General features: G+C 41.1%; 1 protein-coding gene across 2 annotated transcripts; it reads left to right on the forward strand.

The window, feature by feature from the left end:
• The first annotated feature begins 2,115 nt into the window (after positions 1-2,115).
• Positions 2,116-19,120, forward strand: LOC306978053 (neutral cholesterol ester hydrolase 1-like). Of its 2 annotated transcripts, XM_079576511.1 has the most exons (6): positions 2,130-2,171; positions 2,204-2,344; positions 9,191-9,413; positions 9,498-9,567; positions 15,778-15,949; positions 18,439-19,120. In XM_079576511.1, the coding sequence occupies exons 2-6, from the start codon at positions 2,210-2,212 to the stop codon at positions 19,039-19,041; spliced, it is 1,203 nt and encodes a 400-aa protein (XP_079432637.1). In that variant the 5' UTR covers positions 2,130-2,171; positions 2,204-2,209; the 3' UTR covers positions 19,042-19,120. The 2 variants fall into 2 exon arrangements, with proteins under 2 accessions (XP_079432636.1, XP_079432637.1); XM_079576510.1 differs by having other exon boundaries at positions 2,116-2,344.
• The last annotated feature ends 5,485 nt before the right edge of the window (positions 19,121-24,605 follow it).

A 24,605-nucleotide genomic window follows, 5' to 3' on the forward strand; every position in this document is an offset into this window, starting at 1 on the left:
GGAAATAATAGGCTTTACATATATTATTTAACAATTCCTGTAGCGAAAAGTCGTTGGGTTTTCGGTAAGTTTTGGTTGACTCGTGTGTGCATTTAAAAGTATTCAAACTATATTTCTTCTTTTTTACACTAGAAGTTTGAACATCCAACAAAACTGTCAAACGTTGGACAGTTTTGTTGAAAATGTCCATTTTGATCAGTTTTGTCTAATTTTCATTACAATTCCTGTTACTAGAATTGTTACAAATCTTTAAATATTATGAATGCAGTTTTAAGTGTTTCTCTAATTATAGTGTTTAGTAGGTCTGAAAGACATTCAAGATATTAACCTCTTAACTCCCGCCTGAACCGAGAGGATCTTTTTCCTCACGTCATCAGATTTGTTTCCATCATTTTTTTGTTGGGTATTCAACTCATTTTTGTCACATTTTTGTCATTTTTTGTCAATTTTTTATCACATTGTGTCACATTTTTGTCATATTTTTGTCATATTTTTGTCATTTTTTTCGTCAATTTTTTATCCATTTTTTGTCAATTTTTTTAATCACATTTTTGTCTTTTTTGTCATTTTTTATCACATTTTTGTCAATTTTTTTTTTATAATTTTTGTCAATTTTTTGTCACATTTTTGTAATTTTTCGTCACATTTTTGTCATTTTTTCGTCAATTTTTTGTCAATTTCTTGTGACATTTTTGCCACTTTTTCATCAATTTTTCCTCACTTTTTTGTCTTAGTTTTCTCACCTTTTTGTCACATTTCCATCATTGTTTTCGTCTCAATTTTGTTGCTATTTTCACACGTTTTTTCCAGAAGCTTTTGGACTGGGGTAAAGCCAAACTGGAGAAAATGTGCTCGGTTCAGGTGGGAGTTAAGGGGTTAAAATTGAAAAAGCGAGATATAAATGATATAGATTTTCATCAATAAAACTGCACTCTTTAGTATGATTTTATTTTTCTGAAAAATGCATAGTTTTCACCAAACCCATAGTTGTATCAAGATATGAAATGTCCACATCGTTCAGCTCTACTGTTAAAAAGCATTTTTTTTGACTATTTTTGTGCATTTTCTTTACTTTTTTTTTTGCTATTTTGTTGCTTTTTTGTCTCTTTTTGTGGTTATCACTTTATTTGACAGCACCCTTGATACATTGTACTTAACTAAATGTAGTACAATGTAATGTGCTCTGTAAGAATGTGTAATGACTTGTTCCTATGGGTCAGAGACACAGTGACATCACGTGTATTAGTACTTTGTAAGTACTTAATGTAACACGAGACCCTCAGGGCTTAAGGTGAGGGTTAGAGTTATGTCTTATTACATTATGTAACTAAAAAGTACTAATACAAGTTATTCCATTGTGTCTCTGACCCATAGGAACTACTACTACTACTGTACTACATTTAGCTATGTACAGTGTTTCCTTTGTTTGTCGCTATTTTCTTTCTTTTATGTCTCTTTCTTTGTTTATTTTCTTTCTTTTTTGTCTGTGTTTTGTCGTCTTTCTTTGTTTATTTTCTTGCTTTTTTGCTACTTTATTGTCGCTTTTTTTGCCTCATTTGAAAGCTAAGACCTTGTAGTTTCTGAAAGTAACCTGCTTAGTTTCATGTGTTTGTAGTCCAGTGAGTCACAGTGTTTACAAATCAGTCGCCTACATTTCCCAGGATGCTTAGCGTGACGCAAAGGTTACACAACTTTACTTTAAGCTACAAAAACTGATCTAAACTTTTTTTTGTCGCCGCGTTTGTCATGTTTTTGTCGCTTTTTTGTTGTTTTATCGCTTTGTAGTTGCTTTTTTCCCGCCTTTTTGTTGCTTCTTTATTGTTTCCGGGACGGTTTAGTTGCTTTTAAGTTACATTTTTCCCTCTATTTTACTTTCTTTTCTTTTTTTTGCCGCTTTTTGTGCTGTTTTCTTATGTTTGTAGTCCGGTGCGTCTGTGTTTACAAACCAGTCGCCTACATATCCCAGGATTCATAGCGTTACGCAACGGTTACACAACTTCCTTAATCTCTGTTTCAAAATAAAGCGCGAATCCTCGTTCCGCGGTTATCGGCCGCGTCTGAACTTCATTGGAGGCTTTTATTTTGAAAGGTCGCTGAGCCGCTCCAGGTCGGGGCGGCTTTGGCAGCAGGTCTTAACCCCGGTCTGTCCCGAGGATGTGTTACATTACCGGGGGTTAAGTCTCCCGGAGGACAGGCTCACCCCGGGGACATGAGGCTGAGCGTGGCCGCCGCCGTGCTCCTGTCCGCGGCCGCGTACTACGTGTATCTGCCGCTGCCGCCGGGAGTGTGCGAGCCCTGGAAGCTGATGCTGCTGGACGCGCTGTTCAGGAGCTTCATGACCGCGGTGAGACCCGGGACAGGCCGGGGGGAGAGGCGGGGAGGACCGGGGACAGACACCGGGGAAGAGGTGGGGAGGAACGGGGACAGGGACCGGGGGGAGAGGCGGCGACAGAGGCCGGGGACAGCGGGGACAGAGGCCGGGAGGAGAAGAGCTGACAGCGGGGAGGAACGGGGACAGACACCGGGGAAGAGGCGCTGACAGCGGGGGCAGAGGCCGGGGGAAGAGACGGGGAGGACCGGGGACAGAGACCGGGGGGAGAGGCGCTGACAGCGGGGAGGACCGGGGACAGAGACCGGGGGGAGAGGCCGGGGAAAGAGGAGCTGACAGCGGGGAGGAAAGAGGACAGAGACCGGGGGAGAGGCGGGGAGGACCGGGGACAGAGGCCGGGAGAAGAGGCGCTGACAGCGGGGACAGAGGCCGGGGAAAGAGGAGCTGACAGCGGGGAGGAACGGGGACAGAGACCGGGGAAGAGGCAGGGAAGACCGGGGACAAAGGCCGGGAGAAGAGGCGCTGACAGCGGGGAGGAACGAGGACAGAGACCGGGGGAGAGGCGCTGACAGCGGGGACAGAGGCCGGGGAAAGAGGAGCTGACAGCTGGGAGGAACGGGGACAGAGGCCGGGGAAGAGGCGCTGAGAGCGGGGACAGCGGGGACAGAGACCGGGGAAGAGGAGCTGACAGCGGGGAGGAACGGGGACAGAGACCGGGGAAGCCGCGACTGATAAAGTTAAACTCTTCTCTCCTTAACCGAGTGCATTTCCTCCACTTCAGTTTTACCCCAATCTAGAAGTTGAAAGTTGAAAGCTAAGACCTACAAAACTGATCTAAATGGATCTTTTTCCTTGCGTTGTTTCCGTGTTGTAATAGAATTTTTCGCCACTTTTCTGTCACTCTTTTTTGTCGCTTTTTATGGGGCCCTTTTTTTATTGCTTTATTGATCAATTGTTGTTGTTTTTTTTGTGCCAATTTTTTGTAATATTTTGAAATTGCATTTTTGCCACTTTTCATAGTTTGTAATTTTTTTGTTGTGTTTTTGTTGCATCTTTTTATCACATTTTAATCACTATTTTTGTCACCATTTTGTTTTCATCCTTTTTGCCGCTTTGTTGAAGAAGCTTTTCGATCTGAGTGGCTCAGTTCAGTTGTCGGTTAAGACGTTAATGGGCCCCTGGGCACACGGAGAAAAATGCTCAGTGTGGGCAGTAAACGAGTTCCCTCTCTCTTTGAAGACTCCCTCACTTTTATCACATGATTTTTTTTTACCTGAGAATAAACCTGGACTAAACCAGGTCTAAACAAGGTCTGAGCCATTTTCATTGAGTTAACACTGGGAAATAATACGTACCTGTTGGTCTGTTAAAAGACATGAAAGGACACCATTAAAATGTTTGTCACATTTTTGTTGAATTTTTGTCACTTTTTAGTTGAATTTTTGTCACTTTTTTGTAGAATTTTTGTCATTTTTTTGTAGAATTTTTGTCACTTTTTTGTAGAATTTTTGTCATTTTTTTGTAGAATTTTTGTCACTTTTTTGTCACTTTTTTGTTTAATTTTTGTCACATTTTTGTTGAATTTTTGTCATTTTTTTGTAGAATTTTTGTCACTTTTTTGTCACTTTTTTGTTGAATTTTTGTCACATTTTTGTTTAATTTTTGTCACATTTTTGTTGAATTTTTGTCATTTTTTTGTAGAATTTTTGTCACTTTTTTGTCACTTTTTTGTTGAATTTTTGTCACATTTTTGTTGAATTTTTGTCACTTTTTAGTTGAATTTTTGTCACTTTTTTGTAGAATTTTTGTCATTTTTTTGTAGAATTTTTGTCACTTTTTTGTAGAATTTTTGTCATTTTTTTGTAGAATTTTTGTCACTTTTTTGTCACTTTTTTGTTTAATTTTTGTCACATTTTTGTTGAATTTTTGTCATTTTTTTGTAGAATTTTTGTCACTTTTTTGTCACTTTTTTGTTGAATTTTTGTCACATTTTTGTTGAATTTTTGTCACTTTTTTGTAGAATTTTTGTCACTTTTTTCTTGAATTTTTGTCACTTTTTTCTTGAATTTTTGTCACTTTTTTGTTGAATATTTGTCACATTTTTGTTGAATTTTTGTCACTTTTTTGTTGAATTTTTGTCACTTTTTTGTTGAAATTTTGTCACATTTTTTTGAATTTTTGTCACTTTTTTGTTGAATTTTTGTCACTTTTTTGTTGAATTTTTGTCACTTTTTTGTTGAATTTTTGTCACATTTTTGTTGAAATTTTGTCACATTTTTTTGAATTTTTGTCACTTTTTTGTTGAATTTTTGTCACTTTTTTGTTGAATTTTTGTCACTTTTTTGTTGAATTTTTGTCACTTTTTTGTTGAATTTTTGTCACTTTTTTGTAGAATTTTTGTCACATTTTTGTTGAAATTTTGTCACATTTTTTTGAATTTTTGTCACTTTTTTGTTGAATTTTTGTCACTTTTTTGTTGAATTTTTGTCATTTTTTTGTAGAATTTTTGTCACTTTTTTGTTGAATTTTTGTCACATTTTTGTTGAATTTTTGTCACATTTTTGTTGAAATTTTGTCACATTTTTTTCAATTTTTGTCACTTTTTAGTAGAATTTTTGTCATTTTTTTGTAGAATTTTTGTTGAATTTTTGTCACATTTTTGTTGAATTTTTGTCACTTTTTTGTAGAATTTTTGTCATTTTTTTGTAGAATTTTTGTCATTTTTTTGTAGAATTTTTGTTGAATTTTTGTCACTTTTTTGTTGAATTTTTGTCACTTTTTTGTTGAATTTTTGTCACTTTTTTGTAGAATTTTTGTCACTTTTTTGTAGAATTTTTGTCACATTTTTGTTGAAATTTTGTCACATTTTTTTGAATTTTTGTCACTTTTTTGTAGAATTTTTGTCACTTTTTTGTTGAATTTTTGTCATTTTTTTGTAGAATTTTTGTCACTTTTTTGTTGAATTTTTGTCACATTTTTGTTGAATTTTTGTCACATTTTTGTTGAAATTTTGTCACATTTTTGTTGAAATTTTGTCACATTTTTTTCAATTTTTGTCACTTTTTAGTAGAATTTTTGTCATTTTTTTGTAGAATTTTTGTTGAATTTTTGTCACATTTTTGTTGAATTTTTGTCACTTTTTTGTAGAATTTTTGTCATTTTTTTGTAGAATTTTTGTCATTTTTTTGTAGAATTTTTGTCATTTTTTTGTAGAATTTTTGTTGAATTTTTGTCACTTTTTTGTTGAATTTTTGTCACTTTTTTGTAGAATTTTTGTCACTTTTTTGTAGAATTTTTGTCACATTTTTGTTGAAATTTTGTCACTTTTTTGTTGAATTTTTGTCACTTTTTTGTTGAATTTTTGTCACTTTTTTGTTAAATTTTTGTTGAATTTTTGTCACATTTTGTTGAATTTTTGTCACAAATAAAAACATCTCTGTGGAGGACCCCCAGACCCCCTCTTAAATGTGCCCCCCCCACCAGTCTGGCAGTAGCAAAGGTTCTTCCGCGAGGGCCACGGAGCTCAAACTGGGGTCATTATGTTAAACTGTTACTTCTGTATGTTCAAATATAATTCATTTATCCTTTAATTGTAGAGAGAGAGAAATCCGACAGACAGACAGCACATGTACAGATGTTGTTATGGCTCTGTATAAATAAATATTGATTGTTTTTTGGGGGCCCTGAAAAAACTTCAACCCCGGGGCCCATTTTACTTAAGTCCGGCCCTGATCGTGACAGGTCAGTAAGTTTTTGTAACTTTTTTCCTTGGCTCTATCTGCCTGTGAAAACAAACAAAGTAAGTTTTATCCAAGAAATGTTTTGTAAAATGTTGACGTAGGCGGAAGTGCTGCGGGAAATGACATAAGTGAATAATGGAATTAGGAATATTTGACGTTAAGCTTTGACCGCGTGCCTTAAACGAGCACATTTTCTCCAGTCCAGTGTTACATAACCAGATCTAAGCTTCTGTAATGGAAACCTACATCACAACAGGCCTTTTCATTGTGTTGTTGTTGTGTTTTTGTTGCTTTTGCAGCACGCTTTCGTCTCTATTTTGACGCTGTTTCCCGGAAGCTTTTAGATTTGGGTAAAGCCGAGCTGGGGAAAATGTGCTCGGGTCTGGCGGGGGCTTAAAAAGTTAAGTTACAGAGTTTAAGGGGGCATTAAAAAGCATTAAATTCGATTCACACTGGCATTAATCAAACTATTTTTACTGTCAAAGTTCAACTAAATTGTCTTATGGAATTTTTCAGCAAATCTTAAATAAAATATGCACAGATTTGAACATTTGTGGCATTAAAATGACATTAAAAAGCATTACATTTGGAGCGGCCTGTGTAAATGAATCCTTATTTTAGGTGCAATATGATGTTTTCTACATGAGACCAAAAAGCCTCGGCTAAAGTGAACTAACATAGTGCAGAGTTGTTGCTCAGTCACTGATGGCTTTAAGGTGTGTTGTTGGTTTAAGGGCCTTGTTCTTAGTCTGGTCAGTATCACAAAGTGCACCAGGCTTTAACAATGAGCTGTTTTGTTAAAGGATTTCATGTTTTAAACACTGACTCTGACGCTTTAGTGACTCCATCGCTCTGATGAAAGGACCAGGGACAAACTGACTGAGATTATGTTGTTAAACTTACCCTTAGAGGCACAATTATTATATTTAATCCACCAGAGTTTATTCAAAAACACCCGGAGTCACCAGAGGAGTCTGTGATCTCTGAACCTCTAAACCCGCCTAAACCGAATGTGTAACACCTCATTTGAAAGCTAAGACCCACAAAAATGATCTTTTTCCTCGCGTTGTTGCTGTGTTGTGTCACCTCTTTAATATTTTTTTTGGTCACTTTTTTGCTGAGTTTTGGTCATTTTTTGTTGTTTTTGTCACATTTTTGGTTGATTTTTTATCACTCTTTGGTTGATTTTTTATCACTTTTTTGTTGATTTTTTGTCACTTTTTTGTTGAGTTTTTGTCACATTTTTGTAGAATTTTTGTCACTTTTTTGTCACTTTTTTGTTGAATTTTTGTCACTTTTTTTGTAGAATTTTTGTCACATTTTTGTTGAATTTTTGTCACTTTTTTTGTTGAGTTTTTGTCACGTTTGTTGCTTTTACATCCTTGTTTTCTTCTCATTTTTTGTGGCTGTTTTTGTCCTTCTTTCCCCAAGAAGCTTTTTGATTAGGGTAAAGCCAAACTGGAGAAAATGGGATCCGTTCAGGTGGGGGTTAAGAGGTTAAAGAAAATGTCGTTACTGTGACCTTGGTCTCACAGTAACAACATTAATCAATGAGTTTTGTGAAAGAGACAAAGCTCTGTCTAACTGAGCCGTTCCTCTGAAACCTGTTCATCACAAAAGAGACGAGCCCAGAGATTAGAGTGTGAATAAACTGGCTGTTCCCGTCCACACGCCCACACGCCCACAGGCCCACACGCTGCTGCTGCTGCTGCTGCTGCTGCTGCTGCTGCTGCAGGGACGGCTCCTTCAGGTCAGGCCTCATTTTTCCGTTAACGCTGGATCAGCAGCAGAGGCCGAAGGTGATGCTCCGGGAGATATGGAACTAGGCTCAAGGTCGAGGCTCTTATCGTTCAGAGCCTGGACACAAAGCCTTAAAGAACACGCTTTGACGTTGATCTAATCTGAGAGGACTCATATTACCAGATACTTTGTTATTTAATCTAGAAATAAGTCACGTTTTCATTAAATAAGTCTGAGATGTGTAAGAAAAAACATCTGCATTTTTGCATTTGAATGAAGAAAAGAACATTTGTTTATTTGATAGGAGGGAACATGTGACACTGCGACGAGTCTACGACAACATTTATGACTCTAACTAGACGGGGTTTCAGCCGACGGGTCTGTGTTTTAGCAAAAAAATGTGTCTTTATGTTTCATATGTTCTTAACCCCTTAACTCCCGCCTGAACCGAGCACATGTTCTCCAGTTTGGCTTCACCCCAGTCCAAAAAGCAACAAAACTGAGACTAAAACAATGATGGAAATGTGACAAAAAAGTGAGAAAACATTGACAAGAAAGTGACAAAAAATTGATGAAAAAGTGGCAAAAATGTCACAAGAAAAATGTCAAAAAATGACAGAAAATTTACAAAAAATGTGACAAAAAAATTACAAAAATGTAGCAAAAAAAAGACAAATATGTGATAAAAAAATGACGAAAAATTACAGAAAATTTAAAAAAAATTGCAAAAATGTGATAAGAAATTGACGACAAAATGAAAAAAGTGACAAAAAATGACAAAAAAACAAAAAATGGACAAAAAAAAGACAAAAATGTGACAAAAAATTGACGAAAAAATGAAAAAAAAATTGATACAAAATTTACGAAAAAATGAAAAAAGTGACAAAAAATGACCAAAAAAATGACCAAATGTAGCAAAAAAAAGACAAAAAATGTGATAAAAAATTGACGAAAAATGACAGAAAATTGACAAAAAATGACGAAAAAATAACAAAAAATTGACGAAAAAAATGACAAAAAAAATTGACGAAAAAATTACAAAAATGTGACAAAAAATTGACAAAAAAATTACAAAAAATTGACAAAAAATGACAAAAAAGTTACTAAAATGAGTTGAACACCCAAGAAAAAATGATGGAAAAAAAATCTGATGACGTGAGGAAAAAGATCCTCTCGGTTCAGGCGGGAGTTAAGAGGTTAAAGTATTTAAAGCAGAAAGTACAAATGTATGAGGAAAATAACTTCAAAAACTTTAAAACTTGTCCTGTTTTCCCTGTTGTGAGTCAGTGGCGTTGACAGCGCATCTGCACAGCGCCTCCTACAGGTCACAGAGTGTGTATTATATAAATGTATTTGAGTAGAAAGTGTATTATCTCCCCAGGGCGACGTGCTGCACGGCCTGGGCCTCGTCCACAGGGTGCACCTGCTGAACTGGCTGGTGGCGCTGGTGGAGGAGGTGCCCGCCCGCTCCTGCCCCGCCCTGACGGTGAGCGACTCCTCGCTGGGCGGCGTCCCGGTCCGGGTGTTCTCTCCGCGGGGGGAGGAGCGTCCGAGGAGGGGGGTGCTGTACTTCCACGGAGGAGGCTGGGCCCTGGGCAGCGCGCGTGAGTCTGACTCTCCACACACAGACCAAACCTCTGTCCTTAAGGAGATTCTAAGCTGTAATGTGTTTTTATATCATGTGACAGGGATGCGATCCTATGACCTTCTCTGTCGGCAAATGTCCGAGGATCTGGACGCTGTGGTCGTGTCTGTGGAGTGAGTTTACACACGTGTTCACACTTACAGAGAGTTATAATGTGTTGATATGTTTATTTGTTCCTGTTTTCCTCGTCCTCAGTTATGGTTAATGTTCCTCTCTCTGGTCCTCAGTTATGGTTAATGTTCCTCTCTCTCTGGTCCTCAGTTATGGTTAATGTTCCTCTCTCTCTGGTCCTCAGTTATGGTTAATGTTCCTCTCTCTCTGGTCCTCAGTTATGGTTAATGTTCCTCTCTCTCGTCCTCAGTTACGGTTAATGTTCCTCTCTCTCGTCCTCAGTTATGGTTAATGTTCCTCTCTCTCTGGTCCTCAGTTATGGTTAATGTTCCTCTCTCTGGTCCTCAGTTATGGTTAATGTTCCTCTCTCTGGTCCTCAGTTATGGTTAATGTTCCTCTCTCTGGTCCTCAGTTATGGTTAATGTTCCTCTCTCTCTGGTCCTCAGTTATGGTTAATGTTCCTCTCTCTCTCGTCCTCAGTTATGGTTAATGTTCCTCTCTCTCGTCCTCAGTTATGGTTAATGTTCCTCTCTCTCGTCCTCAGTTATGGTTAATGTTCCTCTCTCTCTCGTCCTCAGTTATGGTTAATGTTCCTCTCTCTCGTCCTCAGTTATGGTTAATGTTCCTCTCTCTCGTCCTCAGTTACGGTTAATGTTCCTCTCTCTCGTCCTCAGTTATGGTTAATGTTCCTCTCTCTCGTCCTCAGTTATGGTTAATGTTCCTCTCTCTCGTCCTCAGTTATGGTTAATGTTCCTCTCTCTCGTCCTCAGTTATGGTTAATGTTCCTCTCTCTCGTCCTCAGTTATGGTTAATGTTCCTCTCTCTCGTCCTCAGTTATGGTTAATGTTCCTCTCTCTCGTCCTCAGTTATGGTTAATGTTCCTCTCTCTCGTCCTCAGTTATGGTTAATGTTCCTCTCTCTCGCCCTCAGTTATGGTTAATGTTCCTCTCTCTGGTCCTCAGTTACGGTTAATGTTCCTCTCTCTCGTCCTCAGTTATGGTTAATGTTCCTCTCTCTCTGGTCCTCAGTTATGGTTAATGTTCCTCTCTCTCGTCCTCAGTTATGGTTAATGTTCCTCTCTCTCGTCCTCAGTTATGGTTAATGTTCCTCTCTCTCTCGTCCTCAGTTATGGTTAATGTTCCTCTCTCTCGTCCTCAGTTACGGTTAATGATCCTCTCTCTCGTCCTCAGTTATGGTTAATGTTCCTCTCTCTCGTCCTCAGTTATGGTTAATGTTCCTCTCTCTCGTCCTCAGTTATGGTTAATGTTCCTCTCTCTCTCGTCCTCAGTTATGGTTAATGTTCCTCTCTCTCGTCCTCAGTTATGGTTAATGTTCCTCTCTCTCGTCCTCAGTTACGGTTAATGTTCCTCTCTCTCTCGTCCTCAGTTATGGTTAATGTTCCTCTCTCTCGTCCTCAGTTATGGTTAATGTTCCTCTCTCTCTCGTCCTCAGTTATGGTTAATGTTCCTCTCTCTCGTCCTCAGTTATGGTTAATGTTCCTCTCTCTCGTCCTCAGTTATGGTTAATGTTCCTCTCTCTCTCGTCCTCAGTTATGGTTAATGTTCCTCTCTCTGGTCCTCAGTTATGGTTAATGTTCCTCTCTCTCGTCCTCAGTTATGGTTAATGTTCCTCTCTCTCTCGTCCTCAGTTATGGTTAATGTTCCTCTCTCTCTCATCCTCAGTTATGGTTAATGTTCCTCTCTCTCTCGTCCTCAGTTATGGTTAATGTTCCTCTCTCGTCCTCAGTTATGGTTAATGTTCCTCTCTCTCTCTCGTCCTCAGTTATGGTTAATGTTCCTCTCTCTCTCGTCCTCAGTTATGGTTAATGTTCCTCTCTCTCTCGTCCTCAGTTATGGTTAATGTTCCTCTCTCTGGTCCTCAGTTATGGTTAATGTTCCTCTCTCTCTGGTCCTCAGTTATGGTTAATGTTCCTCTCTCTGGTCCTCAGTTATGGTTAATGTTCCTCTCTCTCGTCCTCAGTTACGGTTAATGTTCCTCTCTCTCGTCCTCAGTTATGGTTAATGTTCCTCTCTCTCGTCCTCAGTTATGGTTAATGTTCCTCTCTCTCTCGTCCTCAGTTACGGTTAATGTTCCTCTCTCTGGTCCTCAGTCATGGTTAATGTTCCTCTCTCGTCCTCAGTTATGGTTAATGTTCCTCTCTCGTCCTCAGTTACGGTTAATGTTCCTCTCTCTGGTCCTCAGTTACGGTTAATGTTACTCTCTCTCTGGTCCTCAGTTACGGTTAATGTTCCTCTCTCTCTGGTCCTCAGTTATGGTTAATGTTCCTCTCTCTGGTCCTCAGTTATGGTTAATGTTCCTCTCTCTCGTCCTCAGTTACGGTTAATGTTCCTCTCTCTCTGGTCCTCAGTTACGGTTAATGTTCCTCTCTCTGGTCCTCAGTTACGGTTAATGTTCCTCTCTCTGGTCCTCAGTTACGGTTAATGTTCCTCTCTCTGGTCCTCAGTTATGGTTAATGTTCCTCTCTCTGGTCCTCAGTTACGGTTATTGTTCCTCTCTCTGGTCCTCAGTTACGGTTAATGTTCCTCTCTCTGGTCCTCAGTTACGGTTAATGTTCCTCTCTCTGGTCCTCAGTTATGGTTAATGTTCCTCTCTCTGGTCCTCAGTTACGGTTAATGTTCCTCTCTCTGGTCCTCAGTTACGGTTAATGTTCCTCTCTCTCTGGTCCTCAGTTATGGTTAATGTTCCTCTCTCTGGTCCTCAGTTACGGTTAATGTTCCTCTCTCTCTCGTCCTCAGTTATGGTTAATGTTCCTCTCTCTGGTCCTCAGTTATGGTTAATGTTCCTCTCTCTCTGGTCCTCAGTTATGGTTAATGTTCCTCTCTCTGGTCCTCAGTTACGGTTAATGTTCCTCTCTCTGGTCCTCAGTTATGGTTAATGTTCCTCTCTCTGGTCCTCAGTTATGGTTAATGTTCCTCTCTCTGGTCCTCAGTTACGGTTAATGTTCCTCTCTCTGGTCCTCAGTTATGGTTAATGTTCCTCTCTCTGGTCCTCAGTTATGGTTAATGTTCCTCTCTCTCTGGTCCTCAGTTATGGTTAATGTTCCTCTCTCTCGTCCTCAGTTATGGTTAATGTTCCTCTCTCTGGTCCTCAGTTATGGTTAATGTTCCTCTCTCTGGTCCTCAGTTATGGTTAATGTTCCTCTCTCTGGTCCTCAGTTATGGTTAATGTTCCTCTCTCTCTGGTCCTCAGTTATGGTTAATGTTCCTCTCTCTCTGGTCCTCAGTTATGGTTAATGTTCCTCTCTCTCTGGTCCTCAGTTATGGTTAATGTTCCTCTCTCTCTGGTCCTCAGTTATGGTTAATGTTCCTCTCTCTGGTCCTCAGTTATGGTTAATGTTCCTCTCTCTGGTCCTCAGTTATGGTTAATGTTCCTCTCTCTCTGGTCCTCAGTTACGGTTAATGTTCCTCTCTCTCGTCCTCAGTTATGGTTAATGTTCCTCTCTCTCGCCCTCAGTTACGGTTAATGTTCCTCTCTCTCGTCCTCAGTTATGGTTAATGTTCCTCTCTCTCTGGTCCTCAGTTATGGTTAATGTTCCTCTCTCTCGCCCTCAGTTACGGTTAATGTTCCTCTCTCTGGTCCTCAGTTATGGTTAATGTTCCTCTCTCTCTGGTCCTCAGTTATGGTTAATGTTCCTCTCTCTCGCCCTCAGTTATGGTTAATGTTCCTCTCTCTCTGGTCCTCAGTTATGGTTAATGTTCCTCTCTCTCTCGTCCTCAGTTACGGTTAATGTTCCTCTCTCTCGCCCTCAGTTATGGTTAATGTTCCTCTCTCTGGTCCTCAGTTACGGTTAATGTTCCTCTCTCTGGTCCTCAGTTATGGTTAATGTTCCTCTCTCTCGTCCTCAGTTATGGTTAATGTTCCTCTCTCTCGTCCTCAGTTACGGTTAATGTTCCTCTCTCTGGTCCTCAGTTACGGTTAATGTTCCTCTCTCTCGTCCTCAGTTATGGTTAATGTTCTTCTCTCTGGTCCTCAGTTATGGTTAATGTTCTTCTCTCTGGTCCTCAGTTATGGTTAATGTTCCTCTCTCTGGTCCTCAGTTATGGTTAATGTTCTTCTCTCTCGTCCTCAGTTATGGTTAATGTTCCTCTCTCTCGTCCTCAGTTATGGTTAATGTTCCTCTCTCTGGTCCTCAGTTATGGTTAATGTTCCTCTCTCTCGTCCTCAGTTATGGTTAATGTTCCTCTCTCTCGTCCTCAGCTACGGTTAATGTTCTTCTCTCTCGTCCTCAGTTATGGTTAATGTTCCTCTCTCTCGTCCTCAGTTATGGTTAATGTTCCTCTCTCTCGTCCTCAGTTATGGTTAATGTTCCTCTCTCTGGTCCTCAGTTATGGTTAATGTTCCTCTCTCTGGTCCTCAGTTATGGTTAATGTTCCTCTCTCTCGTCCTCAGTTATGGTTAATGTTCCTCTCTCTCTGGTCCTCAGTTATGGTTAATGTTCCTCTCTCTCGTCCTCAGTTATGGTTAATGTTCCTCTCTCTGGTCCTCAGTTATGGTTAATGTTCCTCTCTCTCGTCCTCAGTTATGGTTAATGTTCCTCTCTCTGGTCCTCAGTTATGGTTAATGTTCCTCTCTCTCGTCCTCAGTTATGGTTAATGTTCCTCTCTCTCGTCCTCAGTTATGGTTAATGTTCCTCTCTCTCGTCCTCAGTTATGGTTAATGTTCCTCTCTCTCGTCCTCAGTTATGGTTAATGTTCCTCTCTCTCGTCCTCAGTTATGGTTAATGTTCCTCTCTCTGGTCCTCAGTTATGGTTAATGTTCCTCTCTCTGGTCCTCAGTTATGGTTAATGTTCCTCTCTCTCGTCCTCAGTTATGGTTAATGTTCCTCTCTCTCTGGTCCTCAGTTATGGTTAATGTTCCTCTCTCTCGTCCTCAGTTATGGTTAATGTTCCTCTCTCTGGTCCTCAGTTATGGTTAATGTTCCTCTCTCTCGTCCTCAGTTATGGTTAATGTTCCTCTCTCTCTGGTCCTCAGTTATGGTTAATGTTCCTCTCTCTCGTCCTCAGTTATGGTTAATGTTCCTCTCTCTCTCGTCCTCAGTTATGGTTAATGTTCCTCTCTCTCTGGTCCTCAGTTATGGTTAATGTTCCTCTCTCTCTCGTCCTCAGTTATGGTTAATGTTCCTCTCTCTCGTCCTCAGTTATGGTTAATGTTCCTCTCTCTGGTCCTCAGTTACGGTTAATGTTCCTCTCTCTGGTCCTCAGTTACGGTTAATGTTCCTCTCTCTCTGGTCCTCAGTTATGGTTAATGTTCCTCTCTCTCTCGTCCTCAGTTATGGTTAATGTTCCTCTCTCTCGTCCTCAGTTATGGTTAATGTTCCTCTCTCTCTGGTCCTCAGTTATGGTTAATGTTCCTCTCTCTCGTCCTCAGTTATGGTTAATGTTCCTCTCTCTCGTCCTCAGTTATGGTTAATGTTCCTCTCTCTCTCGTCCTCAGTTATGGTTAATGTTCCTCTCTCTCGTCCTCAGTTATGGTTAATGTTCCTCTCTCTCTGGTCCTCAGTTATGGTTAATGTTCCTCTCTCTCGTCCTCAGTTATGGTTAATGTTCCTCTCTCTCTGGTCCTCAGTTATGGTTAATGTTCCTCTCTCTCGTCCTCAGTTATGGTTAATGTTCCTCTCTCTCTCGTCCTCAGTTATGGTTAATGTTCCTCTCTCTCGTCCTCAGTTATGGTTAATGTTCCTCTCTCTCTGGTCCTCAGTTATGGTTAATGTTCCTCTCTCTCTGGTCCTCAGTTATGGTTAATGTTCCTCTCTCTCTCGTCCTCAGTTATGGTTAATGTTCCTCTCTCTCGTCCTCAGTTATGGTTAATGTTCCTCTCTCTCGTCCTCAGTTATGGTTAATGTTCCTCTCTCTCTCGTCCTCAGTTATGGTTAATGTTCCTCTCTCTGGTCCTCAGTTACGGTTAATGTTCCTCTCTCTCTCGTCCTCAGTTATGGTTAATGTTCCTCTCTCTCTGGTCCTCAGTTATGGTTAATGTTCCTCTCTCTCGTCCTCAGTTATGGTTAATGTTCCTCTCTCTCTGGTCCTCAGTTATGGTTAATGTTCCTCTCTCTCGTCCTCAGTTATGGTTAATGTTCCTCTCTCTCTCGTCCTCAGTTATGGTTAATGTTCCTCTCTCTCGTCCTCAGTTACGGTTAATGTTCCTCTCTCTCGTCCTCAGTTACGGTTAATGTTCCTCTCTCTCGTCCTCAGTTACGGTTTGGCGCCGGAGTGGGTTTTCCCGGCGCAGTACGAGGACGCGCTGGCGGCCGCTCGCGCCTTCGTCTCCGCCCACACTCGGGAACAGTTGGGTTTGGACCCGGGGCGACTCTGCATCTCCGGGGACAGCGCCGGAGGAAACCTGGCGGCCGCGGTCGCTCAGACGGTAATGACGGCTCCGCCCACTGATGATGGAGCCTGATACCATTAGAAGAACCCTTTCACCATAAATGATGATTAACTGCCATTAATTGTGATTAATTATAAAAGCCATAACAGACCCACCACTAATCTAAAGTAAAACCTCCTAAGGATCATTTCTCAACGTCATAAAAAAAAACATCATGAGATATTTTCATCCATCATGAATTCCTCTCCCTTTTATGTTAAAAATGTGAGAGGATGAAGGAGTTAAACTAATGATCTGAACAGAATTCTCAAACAGAAATGTGTTCAAACTCTTTTGCATAAAAGTCTCAAAGGAGGACGATTTAATCAGTCAAAATTAATGCTCACATTACACTAACAATTACTTTTCTCAATTTTAACACAAAGCTTAAAGGAACAGGCCACCGTTCTTCCATACTGTGATATGTTCTTGCTTCTGTCTGGTCCTTGGAGCTGACATGGCTGTAACATCGCCCCCTGGTGGCCAGGGGCGACTCCACGAGACACTTGGAGGCATTGATTCTAATGGGACTTCAAACGTCCCAATAACGGCTTAAAAGTCTGGCTCCAAAGAGTTTTTCTTTTTCTAAAAATCTCTATGACCCATGTGACCCACGTGACCACGCTGGGGGAGGGGAAATCTTTTTAACCACTCTGTTTTTAGATTATTAGCCGGAAGTTTGGAAGCATTTTCAAGTTTCAAGTTTCAAGTTTAATGGTTTTGTATAGCCCAATTTTCAGTGCATTGACTGGCTCCAGAGCCTGTCAATCAAACTCTGGAGCTCTGGAGGCTCCGCCCACCCCTTGAGCGCAGGGCTTCCCGCCTTTTTGCCCCTTTAAGGCACAGGCTGCGTAGGAGGAGCCAGAGCGGCCATTAAGGTTCACACAGGACTCGGGAACCTTCAAGGAATGAGGCTGAATGACCCGCTCATCTTTATTATATTATATCTGTGGTTCTTACCTGAGCTTAGACGAGTTGATCCGGACCTGTTTGGTCTTTGAAGAGCTCGGTCGCTTCCAACTTCACCCCCGTTTGCAGCTATAGGAATACACTGGGAGAGGCCAAATGCTAACAACATCTTTGGTCGTTTTGCGTGACTGAGGGCACACACAAAGTCCAGACAGGTACACATCAACTCGTCTAAGAACATATCAGTCTGGAAAAAAACAGTGGCCTGTCCCTTTAAGCACTATGTTTAAATTGAGAAGATTAATAAGCTCTATTTGCATTTGTATTCGTGTAATATGAGCATGAACATTGACTGATTAAATTATCAACTGTGGAAGAACAGGACAGTTTAAGCAGTTTGCATCATCAGGCTCTTCACCTTCATGTGTTTATCCAAATCCATGCGCTCTCAGCTCCGATGTCAGAACGATCATGGCACTGAACAGCTGTTTAGTTTCCGTGTGAAATACAAAGCGAAACCATGCGGTGTTAAACAGTGATGTGAAAAAGAGCAGCTGCAGCTTTATTTTAATGATTGATTTTCAATCTGTCAAAACGATGGATGTCCTTCAAAATTTCTGTCAAAGCTTGAAATATCCTGTAAATGATGAATGGTTTTTGTCTGTACATTTGTTAATGATTCCTAACGAGGCTTTGACCTAAATGTGGACAAAAGCTGGAAACATCTGGATTCATTCATAATTTGAGGCTAGTGGCTATAGGAAAACCACATTAACACATTAACCACATTAACCCCTTAACTCCCGCCTGAACCGAGAGGATCGTTTTCCTCACGTCATCAGATTTTTTTCCCATCATTTTTTTGTTGGGTATTCAACTCTTTTTTTTAACTTTTTGTCTTTTTTTTCTGTCATTTTTTGTCACATTTTTTGTAATATTTTTGTCTTTTTTGGGGGGGTCATTTTTTCGTCTATTTTTTGTTAATTTCTTGTGACATTTTTTCCACTTTTTCATCAATTTTTCGTCACATTTTTGTCACCTTTTTTTTTTTTTTGTCAATTTTTTATCAAATTTTTGTCATTTCTTTTGTTACATTTTTATTAATTTTTTGTCATTTTTTTGTCTCTTTTGTCCATTTTTTTTCGTCAATTTTTTTTAAATTTCTTGTGACATTTTTGCCACTTTTTTATCCATTCTTCGTCATGTTTTTGTCAATGTTTTCTCACTTTCTCACTTTTTTTTGTTACATTTTTTGTCATTTTTTTGTCATTTTTTTGTCAATTTTTTGTCATTTTTTCGTCAATTTTTTGTTAATTTTTTGCCAATGTTTTCTCACTTTTTTGTCACATTTCCATCATTGTTCCATCATCAGTTTTGTTGCCATTTCCACAGCTTTTTTCCAGAAGCTTTTGGACTGGGGTAAAGCCAAACTGGAGAAAATGTGCTCGGTTCAGGTGGGAGTTAAGGGGTTTAGCCGGCTAACGGACTAGCCGGCTTGCTAAATGCCCGTGTGCCTGTATGACGTGTTCCCGTGCTCCCGTGTTCCCGTGTGACGCGCTCCCGTGTGTGTCCCGCAGCTCTCCTCGGACGCCGCCCCCCCCGCTCGCTTCTCGCTGCAGGCGCTGGTCTACCCGGTGCTGCAGGCGCTGGACTTCCACACGTCGTCGTACCAGCAGAACCAGGCCGTGCCCATCCTGTACCGCCACGTGATGGCGCGCTTCTGGCTGCAGTACCTGAACGCCAGCGCCGCCCTGGAGCCGCACGTGCTGACCAACGCCCACAGCTCGCTCCTGGACGCCTCCACGCGGGGCAAGATCGACTGGACGTCCCTGGTGCCCGCCGCCGTCCGCAAACACTACACCGCGCTCCCCCCCGCGGGCGCCGCCGAGGCCGACCCCAACCCCGTGTTCCTGGACGCCCGCGCGGCGCCGCTCCTGGCCGACGCCGCCGTGCTGGCCCGCGCCCCCCCGGCCTACGTCATGACCTGCGAGTTCGACGTGCTGCGCGACGACGGCCTCATGTACGCGCGGCGGCTCCGGGAGGCGGGCGTGGCCGTGACCAGCGATCACTACGACGACGGTTTCCACGGCTGCATGGTGTTCGCCAACCTGCCCATGAGGTCGGAGGTCGGGAGGCGGAGCATGAGGCGCTACATCCAGTGGCTGGACCGGAACCTGTGACCAAAGCAAAGATATATTTAATTTATATTTATATTTTTTAAAAGGTTTTTGACCAAGACTCGGGCTGGGGGCCGTTACAGGAAACCGGTCTGGAATCGACAAAATAAAAGAAAGCAGGAACAGAAATAATAATCTTTATATTTAAGATTAAAAAATGAAGCACAAGTTGGAAAAAAAATGATAAAAGGGGGACTTTTTTTTTATTGGGAAAATTGGTTATTTATTTTATTTTTTTAAGTTGGCAAAAAAATAAGGAAAAAATAGGAGAATTTGGGAACATTTTATTAATTTATTTATTTTATTAGAGGAAAAAATTTGGGGAAAAATTCTATTGGGAAAAAAAAACAGAAAAGTTGAGAAAAAATTTGAAGCAAAAATTGTCAAAAATGGGGGTAAAAAGTAAGAAAAGGTTTCTTGGTTGTTTCACCTCAAATGATGCAAATGCAAATTAAATTAAATGGAAGGAAAAGGAGCCTTTTTTATGGTTCTATGAGATAAATATGTATTCAAATATTTTTGCATCGGCATCGAAACCCAAGTATCGTTGAAGAACCGAAACATTAACGACTCCCAGCCCAAACCGAGACAGACGTGGTAAAAGTACTTGATTTCATTACGAGTTGTACTTTGAATACTTAAAGGATCTATATCATGCTTTTTAGCCATTCCAAAGTTAAGTATAGGCATGTATATGATATATTGTACCTCTACCACTATGGAGCACTAATTTTTGTGATAAATATAAGTGTTTTCTGGAGGTATTTTTCGAACCTGGAAGACAAAACGCTTCGATTCAGTTAACTCCGCCCCCTCTCTCCGCACCTACTTTACCGTAATATAAATAAACAACAATAAGTGAAATTGCTTCACGATGCAGTTATACGGAGTTGACATCTGCCACAAACCTTATAAATGGCTAACACACATGCTAATATGCTAACACACAAGCTAATATGCTAACACACAAGCTAATATGCTAACACACACATGCTAATATGCTAACACACAAGCTAATATGCTAACACACAAGCTAATATGCTAACACACAAGCTAATATGCTAACACAAACATGCTAATATGCTAACACAAACATGCTAATATGCTAACACACAAGCTAATATGCTAACACACATGCTAATATGCTAACACACAAGCTAATATGCTAACACACAAGCTAATATGCTAACACACAAGCTAATATGCTAACACACACATGCTAATATGCTAACACACAAGCTAATATGCTAACACACATGCTAATTTGCTAACACACATGCTAATATGCTAACACACAAGCTAATATGCTAACACACAAGCTAATATGCTAACACACACATGCTAATATGCTAACACACAAGCTAATATGCAAACTCACAAGCTAATATGCTAACACACAAGCTAATATGCTAACACAAACATGCTAATATGCTAGCACACAAGCTAATATGCTAACACACATGCTAATATGCTAACACACAAGCTAATATGCTAACACACAAGCTAATATGCTAACACACAAGCTAATATGCTAACACACATGCTAATATGCTAACACACAAGCTAATATGCTAACACACAAGCTAATATGCTAACACACAAGCTAATATGCTAACACACAAGCTAATATGCTAACACACAAGCTAATATGCTAACACACAAGCTAATATGCTAACACACACAAGCTAACCCGCGTTTGGATTGACTCACCCTCTGCTCCATCGCTGTTTACATTATGGGACTCGCGTTGGTTATAAAAGTTAATCCACTTTGGTTCTGGCGAAGGTTCACCAAACATCCATCAGAGACAGTCACAGAAAAACACTATTTTGGTGAAAGTCGCTGAATCCCGGAGAAAAAAACAGCTCAGTGGCCTCTTCCTGAAAAAGGTTGAATAAACTCCTCGTCCTCGTAGCCAAACGCGCTTCTTTTTCTCCGTGACATGATCGTTAGGTAAGAATAAAGAACAGGTGTGTCCAGTTATAACGAGCTCCATCTTCAGCTGCAGCGCAAACATGACTGATCTGTTCAGACGCTCAGGGGATGTTTGTTTTGGCCTCAGCTGACCTGGAAGCACCTCGGGCACATCCTTTTTTATTTTTTTATTATTTTTTTTCTCTTTCTTTCTCTCTTACGACAGAAATAATGAAAACGCTGTTTTACAAATTAAAATCCGTCCGTAAGCATAGAATTAAGACATTACATTACAGACGTCGAGCACTTCCGTTCTGCTGTGACGACACAACTGAACACTCAGCCGTTCACCAGGAGAGGGCGGAGCCTCAGAGAGCAGGAGGGCGGAGCCTCAGAGAGCAGGAGGGCGGAGCCTCAGAGAGCAGGATTCAGGAGGATTACTGAGAGCTGCGTGAATGAAGCCACAAACCACTCTCGGGGTGTTTTTGATAAGGAAATAGCAGAACAACATGGCTAAAAGTTCTAAAAAATCGATTTTGCAGGATATAGGACCTTTAAGTACTGTCTACTGCAAATTCTTAATCACTTTAACGTATAACTTCTTCTTAAAAGTACCTGGACTTTTCCTAATGAAGTGAAGTACTTTGTGACACTGTCCTCAGACTCAGCTTTAGCCTCGTGCTACAGGGTTAGCCTCGTGCTACAGGGTTAGCCTCGTGCTACAGGGTTAGCCTCGTGCTACAGGGTTAGCCTCGTGCTACAGGTTTAGCCTCGTGCTACAGGGTTAGCCTCGTGCTACAGGGTTAGCCTCGTGCTACAGGGTTAGCCTCGTGCTACAGGGTTAACCTCGTGCTACAGGGTTAGCCTCGTGCTACAGGTTTAGCCTCGTGCTACAGGTTTAGCCTCGTGCTACAGGGTTAGCCTCGTGCTACAGGTTTAGCCTCGTGCTACAGGTTTAGCCTCGTGCTACAGGTTTAGCCTCGTGCTACAGGGTTAGCCTCGTGCTACAGGGTTAGCCTCGTGCTACAGCTTTAGCCTCGTGCTCGTCGACCTCTCTGACCAAAGATAAACTTTTCTACTGTGACCAAAGCAGTTTTTATCACTGGATTTAAGTTATTTCATGGACTCGAGGCTCATTGTTGGACTGAAGCGAGTTTTAAAGTTTAGTTTAAATGTGTTTTTGATGTTGTAGCGAGGGAGAAACCACTGACACAGGATTCTGTTTATGCCACGAATCAACCAACGTTCAAACCATATATTCCAGATGAGTTTTGAAGATGCCAGAATGTTTGTAAATGGTAAACTGTTGTCTGTTTGTTTGACTGTTTTTACACAATGACCAACAAACCAAATGTGTCTGACCCCAAACTGACCCCACTCTCCCTCATGTAGCAGCTCTGACGCCCCAAACACACGGCCCGCGGGCCGGTCAGGCCCATTCCTGTGCGGAGTTATGACTTTTTAAAAAATAACCAGAATCTCATTCCAGCCACTAGGGGGCAGCTTCATTTTCTTTTTTAAATGCAACGAAATGTTCCCACGTGTCCAGCAGAGGGCGCTGACATAATAAGAGATCAGGATATAAACAACACATTATGGCCACGTGGTGAATGGACAGTCTGCCCCAGGGCGGCTGTGGCTTCAGTTACAGCTACAACCACCACGTGTGGAGTGAGTGAATAATGACTATGTAGAAACTTGTGACACAGGCTTGTAAAGTGCAATACGATATATATACGATATATAGCCGTGGTTATTGATTAGGCCACAGCAATGGGCGAGGAACTGTCCTCGGTCCTTATGGAGCTGACACTGCTGTAATACCGCCCCCTGGTGGCCGGGGCGGCTCCAAGAGACACTTGGGAGCATTGACTCTAATGGGACTTCAAATGACCCGCGAACGGCTTAAAAGTCTGGCTACAAAGAGCTTTTCTTTTTCTAAAAATCACTCTGACCCATGTGACCCATATGACCCATGTTTTTTAACCACTCTGGTTTTTGTTTATCAGCCGTACATTTGGAAGCCTTTCCAGTGCAGTGACTGGCTCCAGAGCCTGTCAATCAAGCTCTGGAGCTCTGTGGAGGCTCCGCCCACCCCACGAGTGCAGGGCTTCCCGCCTTTGTGCCTTAAGGAACAGGAAGAGACAGAGCGGCCATTAAGGTTCACACAGACTCAATGCACGGATCTGAATGACCCGCTCGTCTTTATTATATTATATCTATGAGCCACAGTCACCAAATCACAGCTTATTATTATTCATTTATTGGAAAAATGTTCTCAATAGTAGCAGTGTGTCCTTGAGCAAGACACCCCCCCCCCCCCTGGCCTCCATGTCTGCTGGTGTGAATGAGAGTGAATGTGTGAGCGCTTCTTTGGGCCTGAGGAGGGTAGAAGCTCTGTGTAAAAGCGCTGTGTAAGTCCAGAGCCTTTGTTTCTTCTTCTCTCCTGAGCCTCGTGTTGAAACCTGTCAGCGCCGTAAACGCTGCGGTTTCATTTTACACTGGATCCTCGTTCATATCGATCTGACGAAACCCTGCGCCGAGGATTGTGCAATGTTCCCGACTTGGCCGCCGCCACCGCGATGAGAGAAGCTCCGTTTACCGCCGTTTTCCCCCCGGACGGAGCGGATTTCCCTGTCGGGGTATCGGGTTCCGCTCTCCTGTCGCCGCCGGAGTGAAAAAGCGACTCCGGAGTTTGGCCCGGGGCCCGAAAAGCTTCAGACCCGCAGCCCCGTGTGGTCCCCCCCCCCCCCCCCCCCCTCTGTCAGGGGCTTCTATTGGAAACACATGGAGCTGAAACTCTGAGCCTTAAAACGAGTCTGTGATGTTTTTACTGAAGGGTTTGGTTTTGCACTTTGTATCACGGCTTTGTACCCACGACCACTGATTAAACTCATTCCACTTCTGCCTGTTTGCTCATTTTTTTTACACTTTGTTTCTGTTCCTGAGGCAAGTTTAGGTCCTTCTGTGAACACGCAGCAGGGGGCGCCAAACTCCACTGTGCGCTGGTGCTCAGGGGCGGACTGGGACTGAAACACAGCCCTGGACTCTGGTCAACAGCCTCAACCGAGAGCATTTTCTCCAGTTCGACTTTGCCCAAATCTAAAAGCTCCTTGACTGGAGAGCAACACTAACGCCTCATTTGAAAGATAAAATCTAGAAAAGTGATGGTAAACAATGTTTTTGTTGCGTTTTCGTCACTTTTTTGTCACTTTTTTGGTCTCTTGTTTTTCGGGTTTTTTTTCATGTTGTGTTTTTATTTTTTTTTATTTTTTCAAATTTCTTTCATTTTTTCGTCAATTTTTTGTAATCAAATTTTTGTAATTTTTTTGGCAATTTTTATCAAATTTTTTGTCATTTTTTTGTTACATTTTTGTCATTTTTTTGTTACATTTTTGTCATTTTTGTGTCTATTTTTTATCGATTTTTTGTCATTTTTTTGTAATTTTTCTAATCAATTTTTGTCATTTTTTCATCATTTTTTTAATCAATTTTTTGTCATTTTTTCGTCAATTTTTTATCAAATTTTTGTCATTTTTTGTTGTCAAATTTTTAGATTTTTTTTGTGTCAATTTTTTTTGTCAGATTATTCGCATTTAAAAAAAGAAAATCTTTTTCGTCCATTTTTTCTCGATTTTTCGTCTAATTTTTCT

The sequence above is a fragment of the Gobius niger genome (assembly GCF_951799975.1).
Source record: "Gobius niger genome assembly, chromosome: 18".
Taxonomy (NCBI): domain Eukaryota; kingdom Metazoa; phylum Chordata; class Actinopteri; order Gobiiformes; family Gobiidae; genus Gobius; species Gobius niger.